The following is a 19,433-nucleotide window of genomic DNA, read 5'->3' on the forward strand; positions in this document are numbered from 1 at the left end:
GTAAAAAAAAACGTATGTAATAAGTCTTTTATGTTTTGTCTGTTGACTTTTAATTTTTACGCATGGCACATGGGAGAAAAATACAATGTGGTGTTTCGCAGCAGCGTGAAGAACCAGAGGGTGTATGCACAGCAGTGCACAAATATGTTGTAATGTTTTTGTGTGGGTATTGAAAAACAGAGGTGAAGGAAAACCATGTGTGGTTTTGCAAGTGCATAAAGAAAATGGTGGAGCGCATTTGTAAGTTCGTGTAAATTTTGTTTTTACAGCAGTATGTAAAAAATAGTTTCACACCAGTAAATGTGAATGAAGGTTTTACACCAGTAAGTAATATGTTTTCACTGCAGTGAATGTAAAAAGGGATTTACAGCAGTTAACCCAGTAATTTCTCAGAAATCTTTTATGATGTTGAAATACTCTGTCTCTCAGTGAAATTTTTTTTAAGTCTTCCTGCATAAAAGATCCTGGAGCAAAGTAAAAACAGAGCATTGCCTCTGTGTGTTTGTTTATTTGGTTTTTGGTATTTTTCCCATAAAAAATACCCAACATTCAATCCAATAATCATTACGACTTAGATGCCAACAGAGCTTTGGATTTATAAGGTTTTTGTGGGATTGTGTCAGTCTCATGATTTCTTCACTTTCTGTAGTGCAAAACAATTCATTCCTCCATCCTTCGTGGCCGTAGATAAAGTTGGCAGAGCGGCAGTCAGTCTTATGGATGTTGTCTAATTGAAGTGGGGAAGTTTGATTCTCATAGTTCTTTTGGTATAATTTTGGACAAGATTATGTATGTCTAACCGTTGTTTTAGACTAGATTTCTTCGGTTATAAAAAAAAATTGGTCGAGCAACTTACTCTATTTTTACAAGTGTTCTTAGTTTTTTCTTGGAGCCCTTAATTAATACTATCTATCAGATCGATCTCAGGAGCGGAATAACAGTGTCCTTACATCGTTCGCGTTGGGAAGATGGCCTATGTAAGTAACTATGTGGGTGAGATTTACGTCTTGATTATTTGTTTGATCGTTAATGCTGACATGTTGACTGACTGATGTGCAGAAAACTGTGATACGGTTGGACTTGACGTGCTCCAAATGCAAGAAGGTCGCCTTGCATTCTGTTACAAAAATTGAAGGTAAACAATTACTTGCATTTTGTTTTTGGTATTTATGTTGGTCTCTTTGCATTCTGTTAAGAAAGTAGAAGGTGATTAACAATTTGGGTTCTTATGATTTAATTTCTTTTGATATTCAAGTTTTTGAATGTTACTTCGATCCCAGGAATCGAATCTGTGACGATCAATATACGTGAGAGCACGTTGATTGTGATCGGAGACGCGGATCCTGTTTGCATGATCCAGTTGCTGGAAAAAAAATTCTGTTGCGTCCACTTGGTCTCCTACGGACCGCCTCCGCCTCCGCCTCCGCCTCCACCGCCTCCGCCTCCGCCCTGTATTTGTCCACCTCCACCGAATCCCTGTATTTGTCCACCTCCCAATATTTGTCCTCCAGCGTGGAAGCCACCCAAGTGTTGCCCTCCAGGCTTGTCTTGTTCATGCAGATTAGAAAAGCGCTGCCCCACATCCCGTGCTTGTCCAAACAAATCTGAGATAATGTGGCCACAATACCATAATCCCTTGGCTCCCGATGAAGTTTGCTATGTCTGGAAGGAAGACCAACAGGAGTCCTGCACCGTCATGTAATGATAATAGAAGATCTGCTAGTTGATAGAGTAAGAATTTCAGGTTTATGTCTGTATATCAGGAGTATATTGAAATGTGGTTGCTGTGCCTAGAAATGAGAATGGCAAGATGATAGTTGTGTATTATGATTTATATGTGAGGTTATGAAAACATCCTTTGTCTACATTATTATTATTATTCCTGGTGTTGACTGCTACCATCTAAATTGCACTTGCGAAATATGAACTGAGTTTCTCAATTTCTTCATTTGTAGGGATCACTTTTCTATTATTAATATGAACTGAGTTTCCCACTTTCTTCATTTGTAGGGATCACCTTTCTATTATTTCATATTGTGACATGTCAGATTGATGAAATGAGTTTCTTCTTTCTTCAATTGTATGGATCAGTTTTCTATCATTTCAGAAAAGTAAGTTACAATTGTATGGATCAGTTTTCTATCATTTTAGAAAAGTGAGTTACAAAATGCCAGCAAACAACTTCGAAGATATCTAGGTGTTGTTTAAGAAGACATTACTTCATACTCACGTCCTGGTTGACAGGGCGTTTTGAGCATGAATGCCCCTCCAGCAATGCAACACGTCAAGAAACTTGAAGAGCAGTCCTAGTTAGTTATAGAAAATATATATGCTCATTAATTGAACAGTATAGAACAATCGTTGACTTGGATTTATCATATCAAGATTTTGAACAGTTCACTAAACTTTGAACAACAGTCTTACAAGTTTATTTATTTAACAGTATAGAATTATCTTAATTTGGATTCATCATCATATCAAGTTAGATAGAAATAACTAGAAATATGGTTAAGAATTGGTTTGGGATTTTATAATAGGTGGATTTTAATTAATAGATGAAATAAGTTTTATTGAAAGTCAAATTTTTAGATATATTCCAATTTTTTGTGATTTAAAATGTATTTTTGAATATTTTTGAATGCATAAATAAATTTAACATTTAAAAAAATTATTTAAGCAATAAATCTCAATTAAATAAACAACTTAAATATATGAAAATCTTGAATATATGAAAATCTATACAAGATTTAGAACAAAATTAACCAGAAAAAATGCCACAAATTATTTTTTGTAATATTTAGACTATACATTTAATAATATATTAATTTATTTTAATTTTATTAAACAAAAATATTATAATGATTTTTTTTTAGATTTTAATTTTGGCTAAATTAATTTTTATTTATAAATTTCTAGATTTCCATGGTTCTTCATTTTGATATCACTATTTATTTTTATATATATAAAAGCAATGAGATTTATTTCTAGAAAGAAATATTATTATTTCTTCATTAATATTATATTCTTGGCAATAATATATTGAAATCATATCAATTAATTTTCTGTAAATTAATTTTTATTTATAAATTCTTAAATTTCCACAGTTGTTCAGTTTGATATCACTATATATATATAAAGTAATGAGATTTATTTCTAGAAAGAATTATTATTATTTCTTCATTAATATTATATTCTTGGCAATAATATATTGAAATCTTATCAAATATGTTATTGCAAAAAATTCTCAGTTAGAAAATATCTTTATTCACAAATTGTATTACATCAAACCAAATTATTTACCATATGCTATCACAAGTTGAAAAATATAAATATTCTAAACCAAAATCCTATTGCAAAAAATTCCCACTTAAAATATTTTTTAAAGTAATCTACAAATTTGATTAAATAAAAGCAAATTATTTACCATATGTTATCACAAGTTGAAAAATATAAATATTGCACACCAAAATCCTTAATCCTGCAGCTGACTACAAATCCTTTATTAAATTTACGTTACAGCTTTTACTTTTTTAATAATACATTCCTTCCCCTTTTAAATTGTAGCCATTTTCCTTGTACGATATTGACCTAAAAGCATGAAAACGCAATTTTGTCTCAACGTTCATGCAAAGAACAACTCAGATAAAGTAATGGTGGAATTTTCTAATGGATAATTTTAATTTTAATAATGGTGAAACATTATTATAGCGTTTTTAATTTTTTATTCGATTAAGTTAATCATTTAAAAAGTCTAATCGTTGTCCTTATGTGACTTTTACATTACTCCCTAATCGACATTTTATTTATGCACATCCAATCACGAGTGATGAATAATTTGGCATAATGACCATTCTTCCACGTGCGCAATATCATTTATATTATATGAACCACGAGTGGCACTGTACAGTTGTATTGAACGTCCTATTTCTGTTCACCGTCCACCTTTTAATGAGACAAGTGATTTTTGTCTGGACACAATAATTGTTCTTGGCTTATTCTTTTTATCCATTCTCACATTGTTGTGGAGTTTAGCGGGTGATAGAAAAGAAAAATTGAGAGTGTTTTGTTGAGCTATTTTTTTGGTCTAAATGTGATCGGTTCCATAATTGTTTTTGGCTTATTTTTTTAATCCATTTACTCACATTATTTTGGAGTTTGGAGTTTAGCGGGTGATAGAAAAAAAAAAGTGTTATGTTAAGTTATTTTTTTTGTCTAAATCTGATGGGTTATAAATTTAGTGGGAAAATATGTAATTATATTAAGGGTTTTTTTTGTGTTTTAGGACAGATATTATTTCTGGGTGATTTTGAAAGGTTAGGTTGTTTTTGGGACAAGATTACTCAAGACATAAATTAATCTGATAGTATTTTTAAGACTCACCTAACTAATGAAAAAAATAAAAATGCTTTCTCAGTTTGAAAAAAATAAAAATGCTTTCCGACATCAGTTTAATTAAGTTACATATAAATCAATTATTTTAACTCTTATGAAATTTTCAGTTTGATGAGAAAGATATCTAAATTTCTTTTAGAATCTTTTATGACAACAAAAACAAATTTTGTTACATAATTATAGTATCAATTATAATTTTATAAAATATGAATAAAATGTTTAAAAATTTAAATATTTTTAAAGTTTAAAAGATCATTAAAAAAAATTCCAAATTTTTGAAAAGTTTATATTTAAGACATATTTAACGTTGTTATATTTTGTTATTGTAGATTTATTGATGTAATTTTCTTTTATATATTTAAGGAAACATTGATAAGCGAAAATTTTGGGCAACTTTCATCCATTTTTTTCATTTTTCTTTATGATATTTAATATAAACTCATAAACACTGTAATTACAAAGCTAGATCTTAAAGTAATACCTAATGAGAAATGCAACCTAGGCATAAAATTGGAGGGACAAATCCTAGTGGGCTAGCTTAAGTTGTTAAGTGCTTCAAGGTTCATGAAAGAAAACTTGAACTGAATACCCTCTATGTAATTATAATTGTTATGCCAATCACTTATTACTTATGGTTAATTTTTATCTACCATATCTTGCTCATATTTAATGATAATCAATTATAGGCCACTAATCAGCTCAAACACATTTGCTGTCAAATAGCAAAACAATAAATTGATTGATATTCCCTGTCAAATAGGACGGGGGACTGGAAGAACGGAGAGCGAGCAGCAAGGAACAATAAAGTGATTGATATTCCCTGTCAAATAGGACGGGGGACTGGAAGAACGAAGAGCGAGCAGCAAGGGTTTCAACAAGTTGCAAAGGTTGATCCTAATGGAGGGTTGCAGAGGAGGGAGCTCCACTCCCTCCTATAAGGACATCATAGCCAGCAAAGGTAAGTCAGCTCTGGAAAAAAATGACAGAGGATCTGCAGAGGAAGGGAATAGGAATAATGAAAAAGAAATAGATGGGACCAAAACCAAGGAAAACAATAGCACAAAAGACAAGGAGGAAGTAGACAAAAGTCAGGGAGACAAAAAACAAAAGGGACCTTGCAAACCCAAAGTAGAGATCACTCTTAGAGTAGTTTTAAGTGATCCTGCTCTGTAGGCACACAGGGAACACATGGGGACTTACACTATCATCTGTAAATTCATGGGACTATGGCCCACTGAAAAGCTTTACAGACGTTGATCAAATATCACTAGAAACCCAAAGGAAGCATCAACCTACATCTTGGGTCAAAGGAATTCTTTACCCTGGTGTTCACAAAAATCAAAGATAAAAACAGAATATTCGGAGGACCCTACTTTTATGCAGCAGTTGGCCTCTATATGCGGCCTTGGAAGATGAACTTTGTCCCATAGCGGGAAACATTCACTTCGGTACCAGTCTGGGTAAGGCTCTATTCCCTACCTCTTGATCACTGGCAAACTGAATCACCAGCTGCCATAAGCAATAAAATAGGTCGTTTTGTTAAAGCTTCTGAAGCCACAAGAAGAGGGAAATATACTTCCTTTGCAAGAATATGTGTGGAAATGGATCTATCAGGAGCTCTCCCGGATGAAGTTATCTTGGAATTTTTTGATGAGGAATGGGTGCAAACAGTAGACTATGAGCATATCCCGTTCAGATGTCGTAGATGCCACGAACATGGACACTTATTCAGAGACTGCCCTCTCAGTAAAGTAGACAACAAGAGCAAGGCTAATATGATGAAGGACACAGAAAGCTTTCAAAAAGTGGTAAATAGAGGAAAAGGCAGTAAAAAAGGGCCAAAGAAACAACATAATGAGGGGCAAAAGAGTAGTCAGAACAAGTTTCAAGTACTGGAAGAGAATGAAGAAATCACAAAAGAAGACCAATCTATGGAAGAAGGTCCTAATGAAAAAGAGAAAGAAGAAGACAACAACCAAACACAAGATATTGGCAATCAGAAAGAGATTATGATGAGTGAAAAAGACCTAGAGATGGATCAGGAAATGACCCAGAGTGAAATATATCTGGAGGACCATGAGCTACAAGAGATCCTTGAAAAGGAACACCTACATTTGGAAGGGTTCTTGATGCAGGGAACCACGGGAGGGATAGATTCATTGCCTCAAGAAGAATGCAACAGAATACAACAGTTGTTTTTATGGAAAACTCAAGAGGGGGGTTGGATAAAGGAAAAATCTTTGACAAGTAGGATCACAAAGGTGTGAAAACAATGAAATCAACTCTAGGTTTAGCTATTAGAAATCCGGGAAAGAAGAGGGGCAGAAAAAAGCAGAATGAGTTCTTGATGAAGTGTGGAAAGCTAATGATAGATTTAGGTAAGATGAAAGATCTAACTAGCTACTCCTTTACAAATCTTTAATAATGAAGTTTACATCTTGGAATATCAGAGGTCTAGGTAGTAAAAGGAAACAAAGGTTACTTAATAATAGGATGAAACAAGCAACACCGGATGTGATCTTCATCTAGGAAACTAAATGTTCCATTCAAAAAATAAAAGAGATTCACAGCAAATGGATTAATAGATTTGAGTTTCTAGAATTCAAGTAGAGAATACAACAAGAGGCATTCTCACACTTTGGAACCCCGAAAAAATTGACATTATAGATGTAGAGGTAGCTAGGGATTATCTTTCAATGGTCATACAACCAGTGGGAGATAAAGAAGTCTACTTGGTCACAAATGTGTATGGTCCCCAAATGTTGGATGGTAAACTCAAGCTTCTAGATTCCCTGCAGGATCTCAGGGAAAGACATGTAAGAATCCCTTGGATCTTGGGGGGTGATTTGAATATGATCAAATCACTGTTGGGGAAAAAAGGGGCTACCAGAACTCTAAATAAAGACTCTTGTGCTTTCCAAAGTTTCATAGACAACATGAAGCTAGTGGATATTGTTATGAGTAATGGTACCTTTACTCGGAACAATAGAAGAGGTGGAGAGTCTCAGGTGACCTCCAGATTAGATAGATTCATAATCTCAGAGGATCTTATTCTCAAGGGCAAGGACATAGTTGGAAGAGTGCTCCCCTTTGGAGGCTCGGATCACTGGCCAGTGCAACTGGAAATTCAAGGCATTGGTACCCCTAGGAATAGACCTTTCAGATTTGAAAATATCTATCTCTCCCATTGAGATTTCATCAACAACATAGCCATATGGTGGGCAAAAGAGTTGAATATTCAAGGCACAAGAATGTTCCTACTTCAAAAAGGACTAAAACATATCAAAATTAGGCTCAAGGAGTGGAACAAGGAGTATGGTAATATTTTTGAAGCAAAAAAAAACTGTTGAGGGAAAAATGCAGGAACTCAACCAAACCCTTATCATGTAGGGCTTTGGTAAAGATGGAAGTGATCAAGCAACCAAATATCATCAAGAATGGGAGAACTTATGTAAACAAGAGGAGATTTTTTGGAGGCAAAAATCCAGAGTGCAATGGCTAAAAGAAGGAGAACATAATACTAGATTTTTCCACAGATCCACTATGGCGAATAGAGCTCACAACAGGATTTCTTCTATCAAGGATGAGGGAGGTAATATTCTCAATTCTCGTGAAGAAATAGAAGTAGTGTTGGTTCAGCACTTTCGTGGTATTGCACAGGAAACCTGTTCAGATAGAGAACAATCCATTAGGGTTATATCAAAACATATTCCCAAGTTGGTTACCAGAGAGGATAATTTCAACCTTAATAGACCAGTGTCGGAAGAGGAGGTTAGTGAGGTCCTAAAAGAAATGAAAAATGGTAAGGCACCAGGTCCAGATGGATTCAATGTTGATTTCTTTAAAGCTTGCTAGAATATAGTAAAATAGGACGTTCTAAATGTAGTAGAAGACTCCAGGAGGGACAAAACCATTCTGAAGGTGCTTAACACCACCTTTATCTCCCTGATCCCTAAACAAGAATTGGCTCAAACTCCTGATAGGTTTAGACCCATTGCCTTGTGCAATGTTGTCTACAAGATAATATCCAAAGTTGTGGCCAATAGACTCAAGCCTCTTCTTCCTACCCTGGTGTCGGTTGAACAATCTGGATATGTGGAAGGTAGGCAAATCCTTGACAACATCATTCAAGCTCATGAGGTGGTACACTCACTAACAAACAATAGGAAAGCTGGAATGATCATGCAATTGGATATAGCCAAAGCTTATGATAAGCTGAATTGGACCTATATCAAAAAAGTTCTCATTGCTTTTGGGTTTGATCACAACTGGATCAGATGGGTAATGGCCCTAGTTACTTCTCCTAGTTTTTCAATTCTTGTTAATGGATCTCCCTCGGAGACTTTTATTCCTTCTAGAGGCCTCAGGCAGGGAGATCCACTTTCTCCCTTTCTCTTTATTATCATGATGGAAGGGTTGGGTCGATTTATCAAACATGCAAAAGTAGTTGGTAAAGTCAAAGGTCTCCAACTTTCTGAACATGGTCGGGCCTTAACACATCAACAATTTGTTGATGATACCATGCTGTAAGGTATCCCCACGATCAAAGAAGCTCTAGCTTATAAGAAAATCCTGAGAGACTTCACCATGGCTTCAAGTATGGAAGTTAATCTCTCCAAATCTAAATTTTTTTTCTTTAATACTCACATTGCTATTCAGAGAAATATTTCCAGAATTTTGGGCTTTCAAAGGGAGATCCTCCCTTCAAGATATTTTGTAGTTCCCCTAACAGCCAAGCCTTTACACAATAACATTTGGGAGCCAGTGATTAACAAATTGCAAGATAAAATCAGGAAATGGATTATGAGATCTTTAAATTTGGCTGGTAGGTTAGTGCTAACCAAGGTTGTCTTACAATCGACCCCAATCTTCATGCTATCAGCTCTCCAAGCACCTAAAGGAGTCCTGCAGCAATTCAGAAACATGCAAAGAGACTTTTTTTTGGGGCAAGGGAGAAGAAAGAAAGAAATGGGTCGTGGTAGCATGGGAAAAAATCTGCAAACCTAAAAACTATGGAGGGCTTGGATTGGATGATCCTAAGATTCTAAGCAAGGTTTTAGGAGCTAAATTATGGTGGCGATGGTTAAAATACCCATAGGCTCAGTGGGCAAGGATAGGGAAAGAAAAATATGCCAGCACTTGGCAAAACAATGATCTAATAAGAATGTCAGGATATAGAAAGGGCTCTCACATTTGGAATAAGGCCCGGGAAACAGGGGATTACTCCAAGGACACAGCTTTTGGGAAATCAGAGAGGGAAACCTTGCCCTATTCTGGGAGGATAGATGGCAACAAGAACCTATGTTGTTAAAAGAAGACTTGAGGGATCTAAAGGAAGATACAAACACCAAAGGGTTACCTAAAGTAAAAGACTTTTGGGATCAAACCAACAATATTGGAAAATGGAGAACCTAGAGAAACTTTGATTTTAGGGATAATAGCCCCCTGAAGGCTAAAGCAGAGACTATAAAAAAAATGTTAGAAAAAAATAAGATTTTGATGTCATAGGGGCAAGACTAGCTAAGATGGGGCAACAATAATGAGGGTTCCTTTAATCTTAAGGAAGCAAAACTCATTATCCTTGACGTCAACTCACAAGCTCCAGATAAGATTTCGCAAGACCTATGGAGAAATCAAGGTTGGATGAAAATTAAACTCTTGATGTGGCTGGGTCAACATAAAAAAATCCTGACGTGGGATAATGTTAGGAAGAAGGGTGTCCCAGGGCCTTCCACATGTCAGCGCTATGAAGCCCAAGAGGAAACTATCGAGAACCTTCTCAAAAATTGCATTTTCACTGCCAGTTTGTGGGATTCTTTGATCCAGATTTAAACAGGAATGCAACAAATTACATAGATAACCATAAACACAGATATGCAGTGGAAATATACTTCATTTCATTAATGTAAAATGCTGAAATATGGTTATAACCAGTAATGAAAATAAACCAGCTAGGGCGATGGTAGCTTATCTCTGAGAAGAGATGTGGCAGCTGCATGCCTCTGAACTGTCTTACAATGAGGCTTGAAGGCCTACTTATTGTTGAGAAATAATGGAAAACCCTAAACATCCAAAAACATAACGCTAGAATATGAAACGCCAAACTGTTGGCCCCGTTTGGGTAAATTTATGCATTAACTTCCCGGGGTCGGAATTTTGTCATATGACCTTTGTTTGACGTGCACAATATCTCGTTAGAAAGATATATCCGATAACTACAACCTTGGGAAGAGAAACATTGGTCCATGAACCCATGTTGCTCCCAGTTTTCCCAAAAAAACATCGTTTAGAGCCTCAAAATGGCTCCAAATGTTCAAGACCTGAAAAACTACTAAAAATAGTAAGTTGTGCTACAATTAAGGAAAATGAAAATGCCGAGAGAAACAATGGTGGGGGTCCAAGTGGACTTGGCAAGTGGCCATCAATGTCCACTTGGATCGTTCCTCCTCCATTAGGAAGCAATGGTCCCCATTGCGTTGAGTTCCTCCATGAGATGAGGAAACTTTTGTTGAACTTGGTCTCTAGTGAGCCACTTGCCCTGGTGAAGGAGTTGGCCTGCTTTGACAACTCGATACAGTTGGATATTTTGTTGGCGAGTGTTCATGATCTGTGTGTTCATGATATGATCAGTTGTAACTTGCTCCATGCAATCTAGATTTAATTCTGTGGGTGTGAGTTGTTCTACAATGTTGGATGTGTCTAGTAATGGTGGAAAGTGTGGCCGAAGGCGGTCCACATTGAACACTGGGTGCAGGTCAATGAATGGGGGAATGTTGAGCTCAAATTCATTATCTCCCATAGCCTTAGTAATGGTGTAAGGACCATATCGGAGTGGTCTCAATTTCCGATAGGCTCTAGTAAGGCATTCCTTTTGCAAATGCAACCATACTTTGTTGCAGCACCACCTGAAACTTGTGTGGCACCTGATTTTGATCATGTCGCTACTTGTACTTGGCATTTGATTTCTCTAGAATGTCATGGACCCGCTGGCGAATATGTTGGATGTGCTCAATGAACCTGGTTGCCTTGTTTGTTTCGGACAAGACATGAGCCGAATTTGTGTGAGTAGCTGCAAGTGGCCTATCCACATCAATGGAGCATAGACGATGGGATCCGAAGCCCACCTAAAAAGGGTTGTGGCCAGTCGAGATGTGAAGAGCTCGGTTGTAGCTATGCTGACCATAGGGGAGGCTCTCGTCCCATGTGCATGGATGCTTTGAGATGTACATGCGCAGAATGTGTACAATATTCCTATTGACAACCTCTGTCTTGCCATCAGTTTGAGGATGGAAGGCTGTGGACTTAGTGAGTTTGGTGTCCAGCATTGACCAAGGACTGGACCAAAATGTACTAAGGAACTGACTGTCCCGATCTAAGATAATAGACTGTGGGATCCCAAAGTGCACCCACACTTGTTCAAAAAATAGTTTAGCAGTGGATTCTGCTGTGATATTCTTCTTGCAGACTGCCATAATGGCCATCTTTGAGAACATGTCGACCACCACAAAAACACAGTCATTTCCATGCTTAGTGGAAGAAAGGCCTGACATGTAGTCCATGGTGATGGATTCCCAAGGTCGACTACGGGTAGGCAGTGGGGTATAGAGGCCTTGCTTCTTGATGGTCGGTTTGGCAATGTTGTAGGCAGTGCATGATCTGATGTACTTCCTGACATCCTATCGAAGATTCAGCCAATAAAAATACTTTTGCAGTACCACCATCGATTTTTGACCCTGAAATGCCCAACAGCACGATTGTAGTGTGCTTCCCAAATCATCTTGGCACGTTTGCTTGAAGGAACACAAAGGTGACCTAGGTGGCATAACAGGGCATCCTGGAGGTGAAAATCTAGAACATGCTGACCCTCCAAAAGTGTATGGTATGTGTGGCCAAATTCTGGGTCACTTTTGTAGATAAGTGGCCAATCAGGAGTCTCATGCCCACAAGAGTTAAGCACAGTGGTTAACGCCATGATCGGTGGTCGACTGAGGAAATATGCGACATTATTGGTGCTGCCTTCTTATACTTGATATTCAAATGGAACTGTTGCAAGTATGTAGACCACTTCTGATGGTGATCATTCTGTAATTTCCCTTGGGTCTGTATGAACTGCAGAGGTCGATGGTCTGTGTGGATGATCGTTTCCTTCCCTAAAATGTAATGCTTCCATTGTCGGTAGGCCTACAGATTGGAATACATCTCTGTCATAAGTGGGATACTTCCAGACTATGTCTGAAAGTGTCTCACTATGATATGCCACTGGATGCCCATGTTGAGTAAGGACTGCCCCAATTGCATAGTCAGAGGCATCTGTCTCGACCTCAAATGGTTGTTGCAAATATGGTAACACAAGCACTGGTGTTGTGCAAAGGCGATCTTTCAACTCTGTGAATGCCTTCTGTTGAGATTCAGACCAAACGAATTTTTCTTTTGCTCCTCCCTTGGTGACTTGACTCAAGCACCAAGTAATATGAGAAAACCCCAACATGAATCTGCGGTAGAAGTTGGCAAGACCTAGAAAGCTGCGAAACTCTGTCAAAGTGGTTGGAGACAAGGATAATTTTAGGGGCGAATGTTCGCCCTTTGGCGAAATTAAGGGGTTTTAAATTTTTAGTGGGCAAATATTTTGTATTATAGTACATTTTTACAAATCACCTCAAATAGCCCACCTTATTTTAAGGGAGAGGGTAAAAAAGGTAAATTTAGCCCTTGAAATTAGGGCTTACAACCTTCCATTCGCCCGTTTTCAAGAATAGGTTTTATTTAAGTGAATCCATTCACCCATTTTCAAGAATAGGTTTTATTTAAGTGAATCCTATGGGCCAAATACCATATTTATAAAAGAGGTATGGTAAATTAATAAAAATATAAATAAATGAGAGGTATGGTAAATAAATAAAACATTTTTTATATTTACTCCATAAGTCACTTTATATACATGTAATGGTGTAAACAAATAAAAATATAAGTAAAGTGGAGGTATGGTAAATAAATAAAAAGTCTTTTTATACTTACTCAAAAGGTATGGTAAATAAATAAAAATATAAATAAAATATACGTATCGTAAATAAATAAAACCTCTTTTTATATTTAGTCCATAACCCTCATTCTATTTATGAAGGCTCAAGAAAGAGGTTTTATTTAAGTGAATCCTATGGGCCAAATACCATATTTGTAAAAGAGGTATGGTAAATTAATAAAAATATAAATAAACGAGAGGTATGGTAAACAAATAAAATATTTTTTTATATTTACTCCATAAGTTACCTTATATTTACCAACACTCAAAAAATGGGTTATATTTAGGTGAAACCTATGGCCAAAATACTATGGGACAAATACCATGGACTAGATTGTTATTAATACCATGCAAAAAACCATTATTAACCCTAATATTAGAATTAATAAAAATAAAAATGGCACATGGTATTGACCCATGGTATTCACCAAAATGGCACATGGTATTGACCCATGGTATTCACCTGGAATGTAGCCTATTTAAATGGGGGAATTAAACCAGCATGTAGCCTATGTTAAGATTCACTAGGACTTTACAAAGTTTTATTATTTAGTGAAAGACTCGCCAAGATCTTACAAGATTTTATAATTGAGTAAAATATTCGCCATGCCTGGTGAGAGATTCGCCAAAAAATTATATATACATATTATATTATTGATAAAATCGCCTTCCATTTTTCCTATATACCATGGAGATTCGCCCATTTATTATATTTATAAATTTAGGGGGGGTTCTTAAAATTTTCCCTGGTTGGAGATGGCCAATCCCAAATGACTTGGATCTTGGATGCATCCACATGCACCACCTGTTCATCAATAATGTATCCAGATACTGAACCTGGGTCATGCCAAAGGTACATTTCTCCAAATTGGCACATACCTTTTGTTGCCGCAATGTTTGGAGAACCTGTCAGATGTGGTAGAGGTGCTCTTCCCAACTTTGGCTGAATATCAGAATGTCATCCAAGTATACCACTACACATGAGTTGGTGAGTGGCCGCAAGATGTCATCCATTAGCCTCATGAAGGTTGCAGGAGCATTTGTCAATCTGAAAGGCATAACCAACCATTCGAAAAGGCCCTTCTTGGCTTTGAAGGCAATCTTTCACACATCAGAAGGTTAGATTGGTACCTGGTGATATCCTGACTTCAGATCAATCTTACTGAAATATTTTGCCCCATTTAGTTTGTCCAGGAGGTCATCAATCCACGTGATCAGGTACCTATTATGAACAGTGATCTTATTCAGCGCTTGATAGTCAATGCAGAGTCTCCAAGTCCCATCCTTTTTTTGTACTAACACGATCGAGCTCCCACAAGGCGATGGACTCAGACAGATGTGACCTTTCTGCAGCAGCTCCTAAATCCACCTCTTGATTCCATCGTTCTCCAGAACAGAGCACCGATAGATTGGTCCACTCGGTAACTGCGCACCTGGGGTCAAATCGATGGAGTGCTTCACCTGACAATGTAGAGGAACCCCTACAGGGGAGGTGAAGATATCCTCGTACTCCTCCACAACCTTTTCCAACTGTAATTGTCGTGCGGAGGAGCCCTATCTGGAGGTCGTGGCCACCGTCTTCTTCTTTCCTTGAGGGCATATCATCAGGAAAATAAATTCCTAGTTTTGGAAATGAGCTTACTGCATTGTTTTGTAGTAACTAAAGAGATGGCGGTAGGTGGTGCTACCTCCGGTATCCTGTACAAGTTATTTCCCAATGTAACAATAACAACATGGGGTCGTGATTCATACACAGCTTGTCACTTCCACAAGTATGGTTGTCTTAATAATACATTGCAAACTTCAAGGGGAGCAATGTCACACAATACCTCATCCATGAAGTGCTTGATGTTGTATGGAAGGCGACACTGCTGGCTCATGTGAATATCTCGTCCTTGGTGAAGCCACCCAATGGTGTACAGTTGTGGATGTGCTGTGGTAGGTAGGCCCAACCACTTTGTCACCTCTAACCAAAATGAGGTTCTTTTGGCTCCCGCTATCAACAATGAACTATAGTGGGGAGCCCTTTACCCACATCTGGTAGTGGAAGAGATGCTCCTCCTCCTCTGAATCTTCGAGTTCCTCCCTCTCTGTCTTCGTGGTGGCAACGGTAGTGTTAGGCTCCACATCGATAATCTGATTCCCTTTGTCATTCCCCTTGTTGGGTTCTCACTCAGAGTTAGAACATGAATTTGGTTCTAAAACCTTTAGCTCAGCCACCAGTGACTGCTTGGCCCGACACTCACTTGTGTTGTGAGTGGAGCTCTTATGGAACTCACACCATTTTCCCGTGTCCTTTTTCGGCTTCGTGGTGCTGTTCTTTGCTTGCAGCTTTGGTGGATTGTTTTGTGTTGCCCCACCTTGGCTTTGTCCTTTGTTCTGTGGTTTAGGGGCACCTTTCCCTTGCTTTGGATTCATAGATCCAAAGCCTCGCTTCTTCTGTTTAATCTTTTTCTAGACCTTGACAGCATATCGGTATGTTGTGCCGAGCGAGGAGACGTTCAAGAATTCTATTTCTTCTTGGATGTACTTGTGCAGGAAGCCACAGTATTTTAGTATCAAATGCTACTCCAAATCCTTGATACCCAACTTTGTGCAAAGGGTATGGAAAAGATTGGTAAAATCTGACACATCTTGGTCCCTTCCCTGCCGCAGTGTGGTCCACTTTATGTATTGATCCTCATAGCTTCTGACGGGGTAGTATTGCTCCTTGATGGCATCCCAGAATGAATTCTAGGTGGGTGCGGCTTAAAATAGTGAGCCGCTATTTTCATCCTTTTGCTCGCAGTAGGTTTCCCACCAATCCTTAACGTGGGGGGCTGCTTTGAGATGAGCGAAAAAAATATTTTCCCAACTCGAAAATTCATGAACAGAAAAATAACCGTCTAGCAGATTTAACCGTTTATCTACGGTGTCTGCGTCTATCTGACCCTTGAATATGGGGATTTCAAAATTAACTTGTACCTTAAAGGGCATGGCATTTCCAGAGTAGCTACTAGAAGTCGATGCATCACTTCTGGGTAGCCATTGAAAGATCTGGGCAAAGTTGTCCATCATAGCTTTCCTTTGTCACTCGAGGGCTTCTTCGAGCAAGATTTTGATAGAATCTCCTGCCCCCTCGTCTTTCTTCTCATCTGACATGGGAGGCCGTCGGGATTTACGAGGCTAGTCTTGCAAAGGTTCGACCAGTTCAAACCCTAACTCCTTATATCCCGACCTCGTTGGGGACATGCAAATAAAAACAAAGAAAAAGCCGACCACTTTAATACCACTGATCTGGATTTAAACATGAATGCAACATATTACAGAAATAACCATAAACACAGACATGCATCGCAAATAATACTTCATTTCATTAATGTAAAATGTTCAAATATACTTACAACAAGTAATGGAAATAAACCAGCTAGGGCGATGATAACTTATCTCTGAAAACAGATGTGGCAGCTACATGCCTCTGAACTATCTTACAATGAGGCTCGAAGGTCTATTTATTGTTGAGAAATAATGGAAAACCCTAAACATCCAAAAACCTAACCCTAGAATATGAAACACCAAACTGCGGGCCCCGTTTGGGTAAATTGGTACATCAACTTCCCAGGGTCATAACTTTGGCATATGATCTATGTTTGACATGCACAATATCTCGTTAGAAAGATCTGTTCGAGAAATACAACTTTGGGAAGAGCAAGATCGGTCCATGGACCAATGTTGCTCCTAGTTTTCCCAAAAAAGGTCGTTTAGGGCCTTAAAACGGTTCCAGAAGTTCAGGACCCGAAAAACTGCTAAAATAGTAAGTTGTAATACAATTAAGGAAACTGAAAACGCTGAGAGAAACAATGGTGGGGGTCCAAGTGGACTTGGCAGGTGGCCACCAATGAGATGAGGAAACTTTTGTTGAACTTGGTCCCTGGTGAGCCACTTGCCCTGGTGAAGGAGTTGGCCTACATTGACAACTCCATACAGTTGGATATTCTATTGGTGAGTGTTCTTGATCTGTGTGTCCATGATCTGATCAGTTGCAGCTTGTTCCATGCAATCTAGATTTAATTCTGTGCATGTGAGATGTTCTGCAATGTCAGATGTGTCTAGTAATAGTGGAAAGTATGGCTGAAGGCGGTCCACATTGAACACTGGGTGCATGCCAAGGAATGGGGGAATGCTGAGCTCAAATGCATTGTCTCCCATAGCCTTAGTAATGGTGTAAGGACCATATCAGAGTGCTCTCAATTTCTGATAGGGTCCAGTAAGGCATTCCTTTTGCAAATGCAACCATACTTTGTCGCCCACCTAAAACTTGTGTGGCACCCAATGTTGATCATGTCGCTGCTTGTACTTAGCATTTGATTTCTCTAGAATGTCATGGACCTGCTGGCGAATATGCTGGATGTGCTCAATGAAGTTGGTTTCCTTGTCTATTTCAGACTAGACATGAGCCGAATCTGTGTGAGTAGCTGCAAGTGGCATGGCCACATCAATGGGACATAATGGTTGGAATCCCAAGACCACCTGAAAAGGGTTGTGGCCAATGGACCTGTGAAGAGCTCAGTTGTCACTACACTGAACAAAGGGGAGGCTCTCATCCCACCTGCGTAGATGCTTTGAGTTTTACATGCGCAGAATGTGTACAATCATCCCGTTGACAACCTCTGTTTGGCCATCAGTTTGAGGATGGAAGGCTATGGACTTAGTGAGTTTGGTGTACAGCATTGACCAGACACTGGACCAAAATGTGTTGAGGAACCGACTGTCCCGATCTAAGATGATAGACTATGGGATCCCAAAGTGCACCCACACTCGTTCAAAGAATAGTCTAGCAGTGGCTTCTACTGTGATATTCTTCTTGCAGGCTGCCATAATGGCCATCTTTAAGAACTTGTTAACAACCACAAAAACACAGTCGTTTCCATGCTTAGTGGAAGGCAAGCTTGACATGTAATCCATGGAGATGGATTCCCAAGGTCGACTAGGGGTAGGGAGTGGGGTATAGAGGCCTTGTTTCTTGATGGTCGGTTTGGTAATGACGCAGGTAGTACATGATCTGATGTACTTTCTGACATCCTGTCGAAGATTCGGCCAATAGAAATACTTTCGCAGTACTACCACCATTTTCTCGACCCCGAAATGCCCAGCAACTCCACTATAGTGTGCTTCCCAAATCATCTTTGCACGCTCACTTGAAGGAACACAAAGGTTACCCAAGTGGCATAATAAGGATTCCTGGAGGTGAAAATCTAGAACATGCCGACCCTCCAAGAGTGTCTAGTATGTGTGGCCAAATTCTGGGTCACTTTTGTAGAGAAGTGGCCAATCAAAAGTCTTGTGCCCACAAGAGTTGAGCACAGTGGTTAACGCTATGATCGTTGGTCGACTGAGGCAATCTGCAACATTATTGGTGCTGCCCTTCTTATACTTGATATTCAAATGGAACTGTTGTAGGTATGTAGACTACTTCTGATGGTGATCATTCTGCAATTTCCCTTGGGTCTGTATGAACTACAGAGGTCAGTGGTTTATGTGGATGACCGTTTCCTTCCCCAAAATGTAATGCTTCCATTGTCGGTAGGCCTGCACAATGGAATACATCTCTTTCTCATAAGTAGGATGCTTTTGGACTGTTTCTGAAGGTGTCTCACTGTGATATGCCACTGGATGCCCGTGTTGAGTAAGGACTACCCCTATAGCATAGTCAGAGGCATCTGTCTCGACCTCAAATGGTTGTTGCAAATCTGGTAACACGAGCATTGGCGCCATTGAGAGGTGATTTTTCAACTCTATGAATGCCTTCTGTTGAGATTCAGACCAAAAGAATTTTTCTTTCGCTCCTCCCTTGGTGACTTGACTCAAGGGCCAAGTGATATGAGAAAACCCCAACACAAATCTACGGTAGAAGTTGGCAACACCTAGAAAGTTGCGTAGCTCTGTCAGAGTGGTTGGAGATGGCCAATACTGAATGACTTGGATCTTGGCTGGATCCACTTGCACCCCCTGTTCATCAATAATGTATCCCAAATACTGAAAC

The 19,433-nt window shown here is 38.5% G+C and overlaps 1 protein-coding gene across 1 annotated transcript in view; it reads left to right on the plus strand.

Moving 5' to 3' along the window:
• Positions 1–968: 968 nt before the first annotated feature.
• Positions 969–19,433, plus strand: part of LOC149235660 (uncharacterized) — a 31,687-nt gene continuing 13,222 nt past the window's right edge. Inside the window, exons 1-3 of the mRNA XM_089368622.1 lie at positions 969–977; positions 1,060–1,135; positions 1,281–1,451. Of these exons, the coding sequence (XP_089224748.1) occupies positions 969–977; positions 1,060–1,135; positions 1,281–1,451 (256 nt within the window). The remainder of the gene's footprint in view (positions 978–1,059; positions 1,136–1,280; positions 1,452–19,433) is intronic.

This window comes from Pinus tabuliformis, chromosome 8, assembly GCF_031772625.1.
Source record: "Pinus tabuliformis cultivar Carrire ecotype Pingquan chromosome 8, CPIR1, whole genome shotgun sequence".
Lineage (NCBI taxonomy): Eukaryota > Viridiplantae > Streptophyta > Pinopsida > Pinales > Pinaceae > Pinus > Pinus tabuliformis.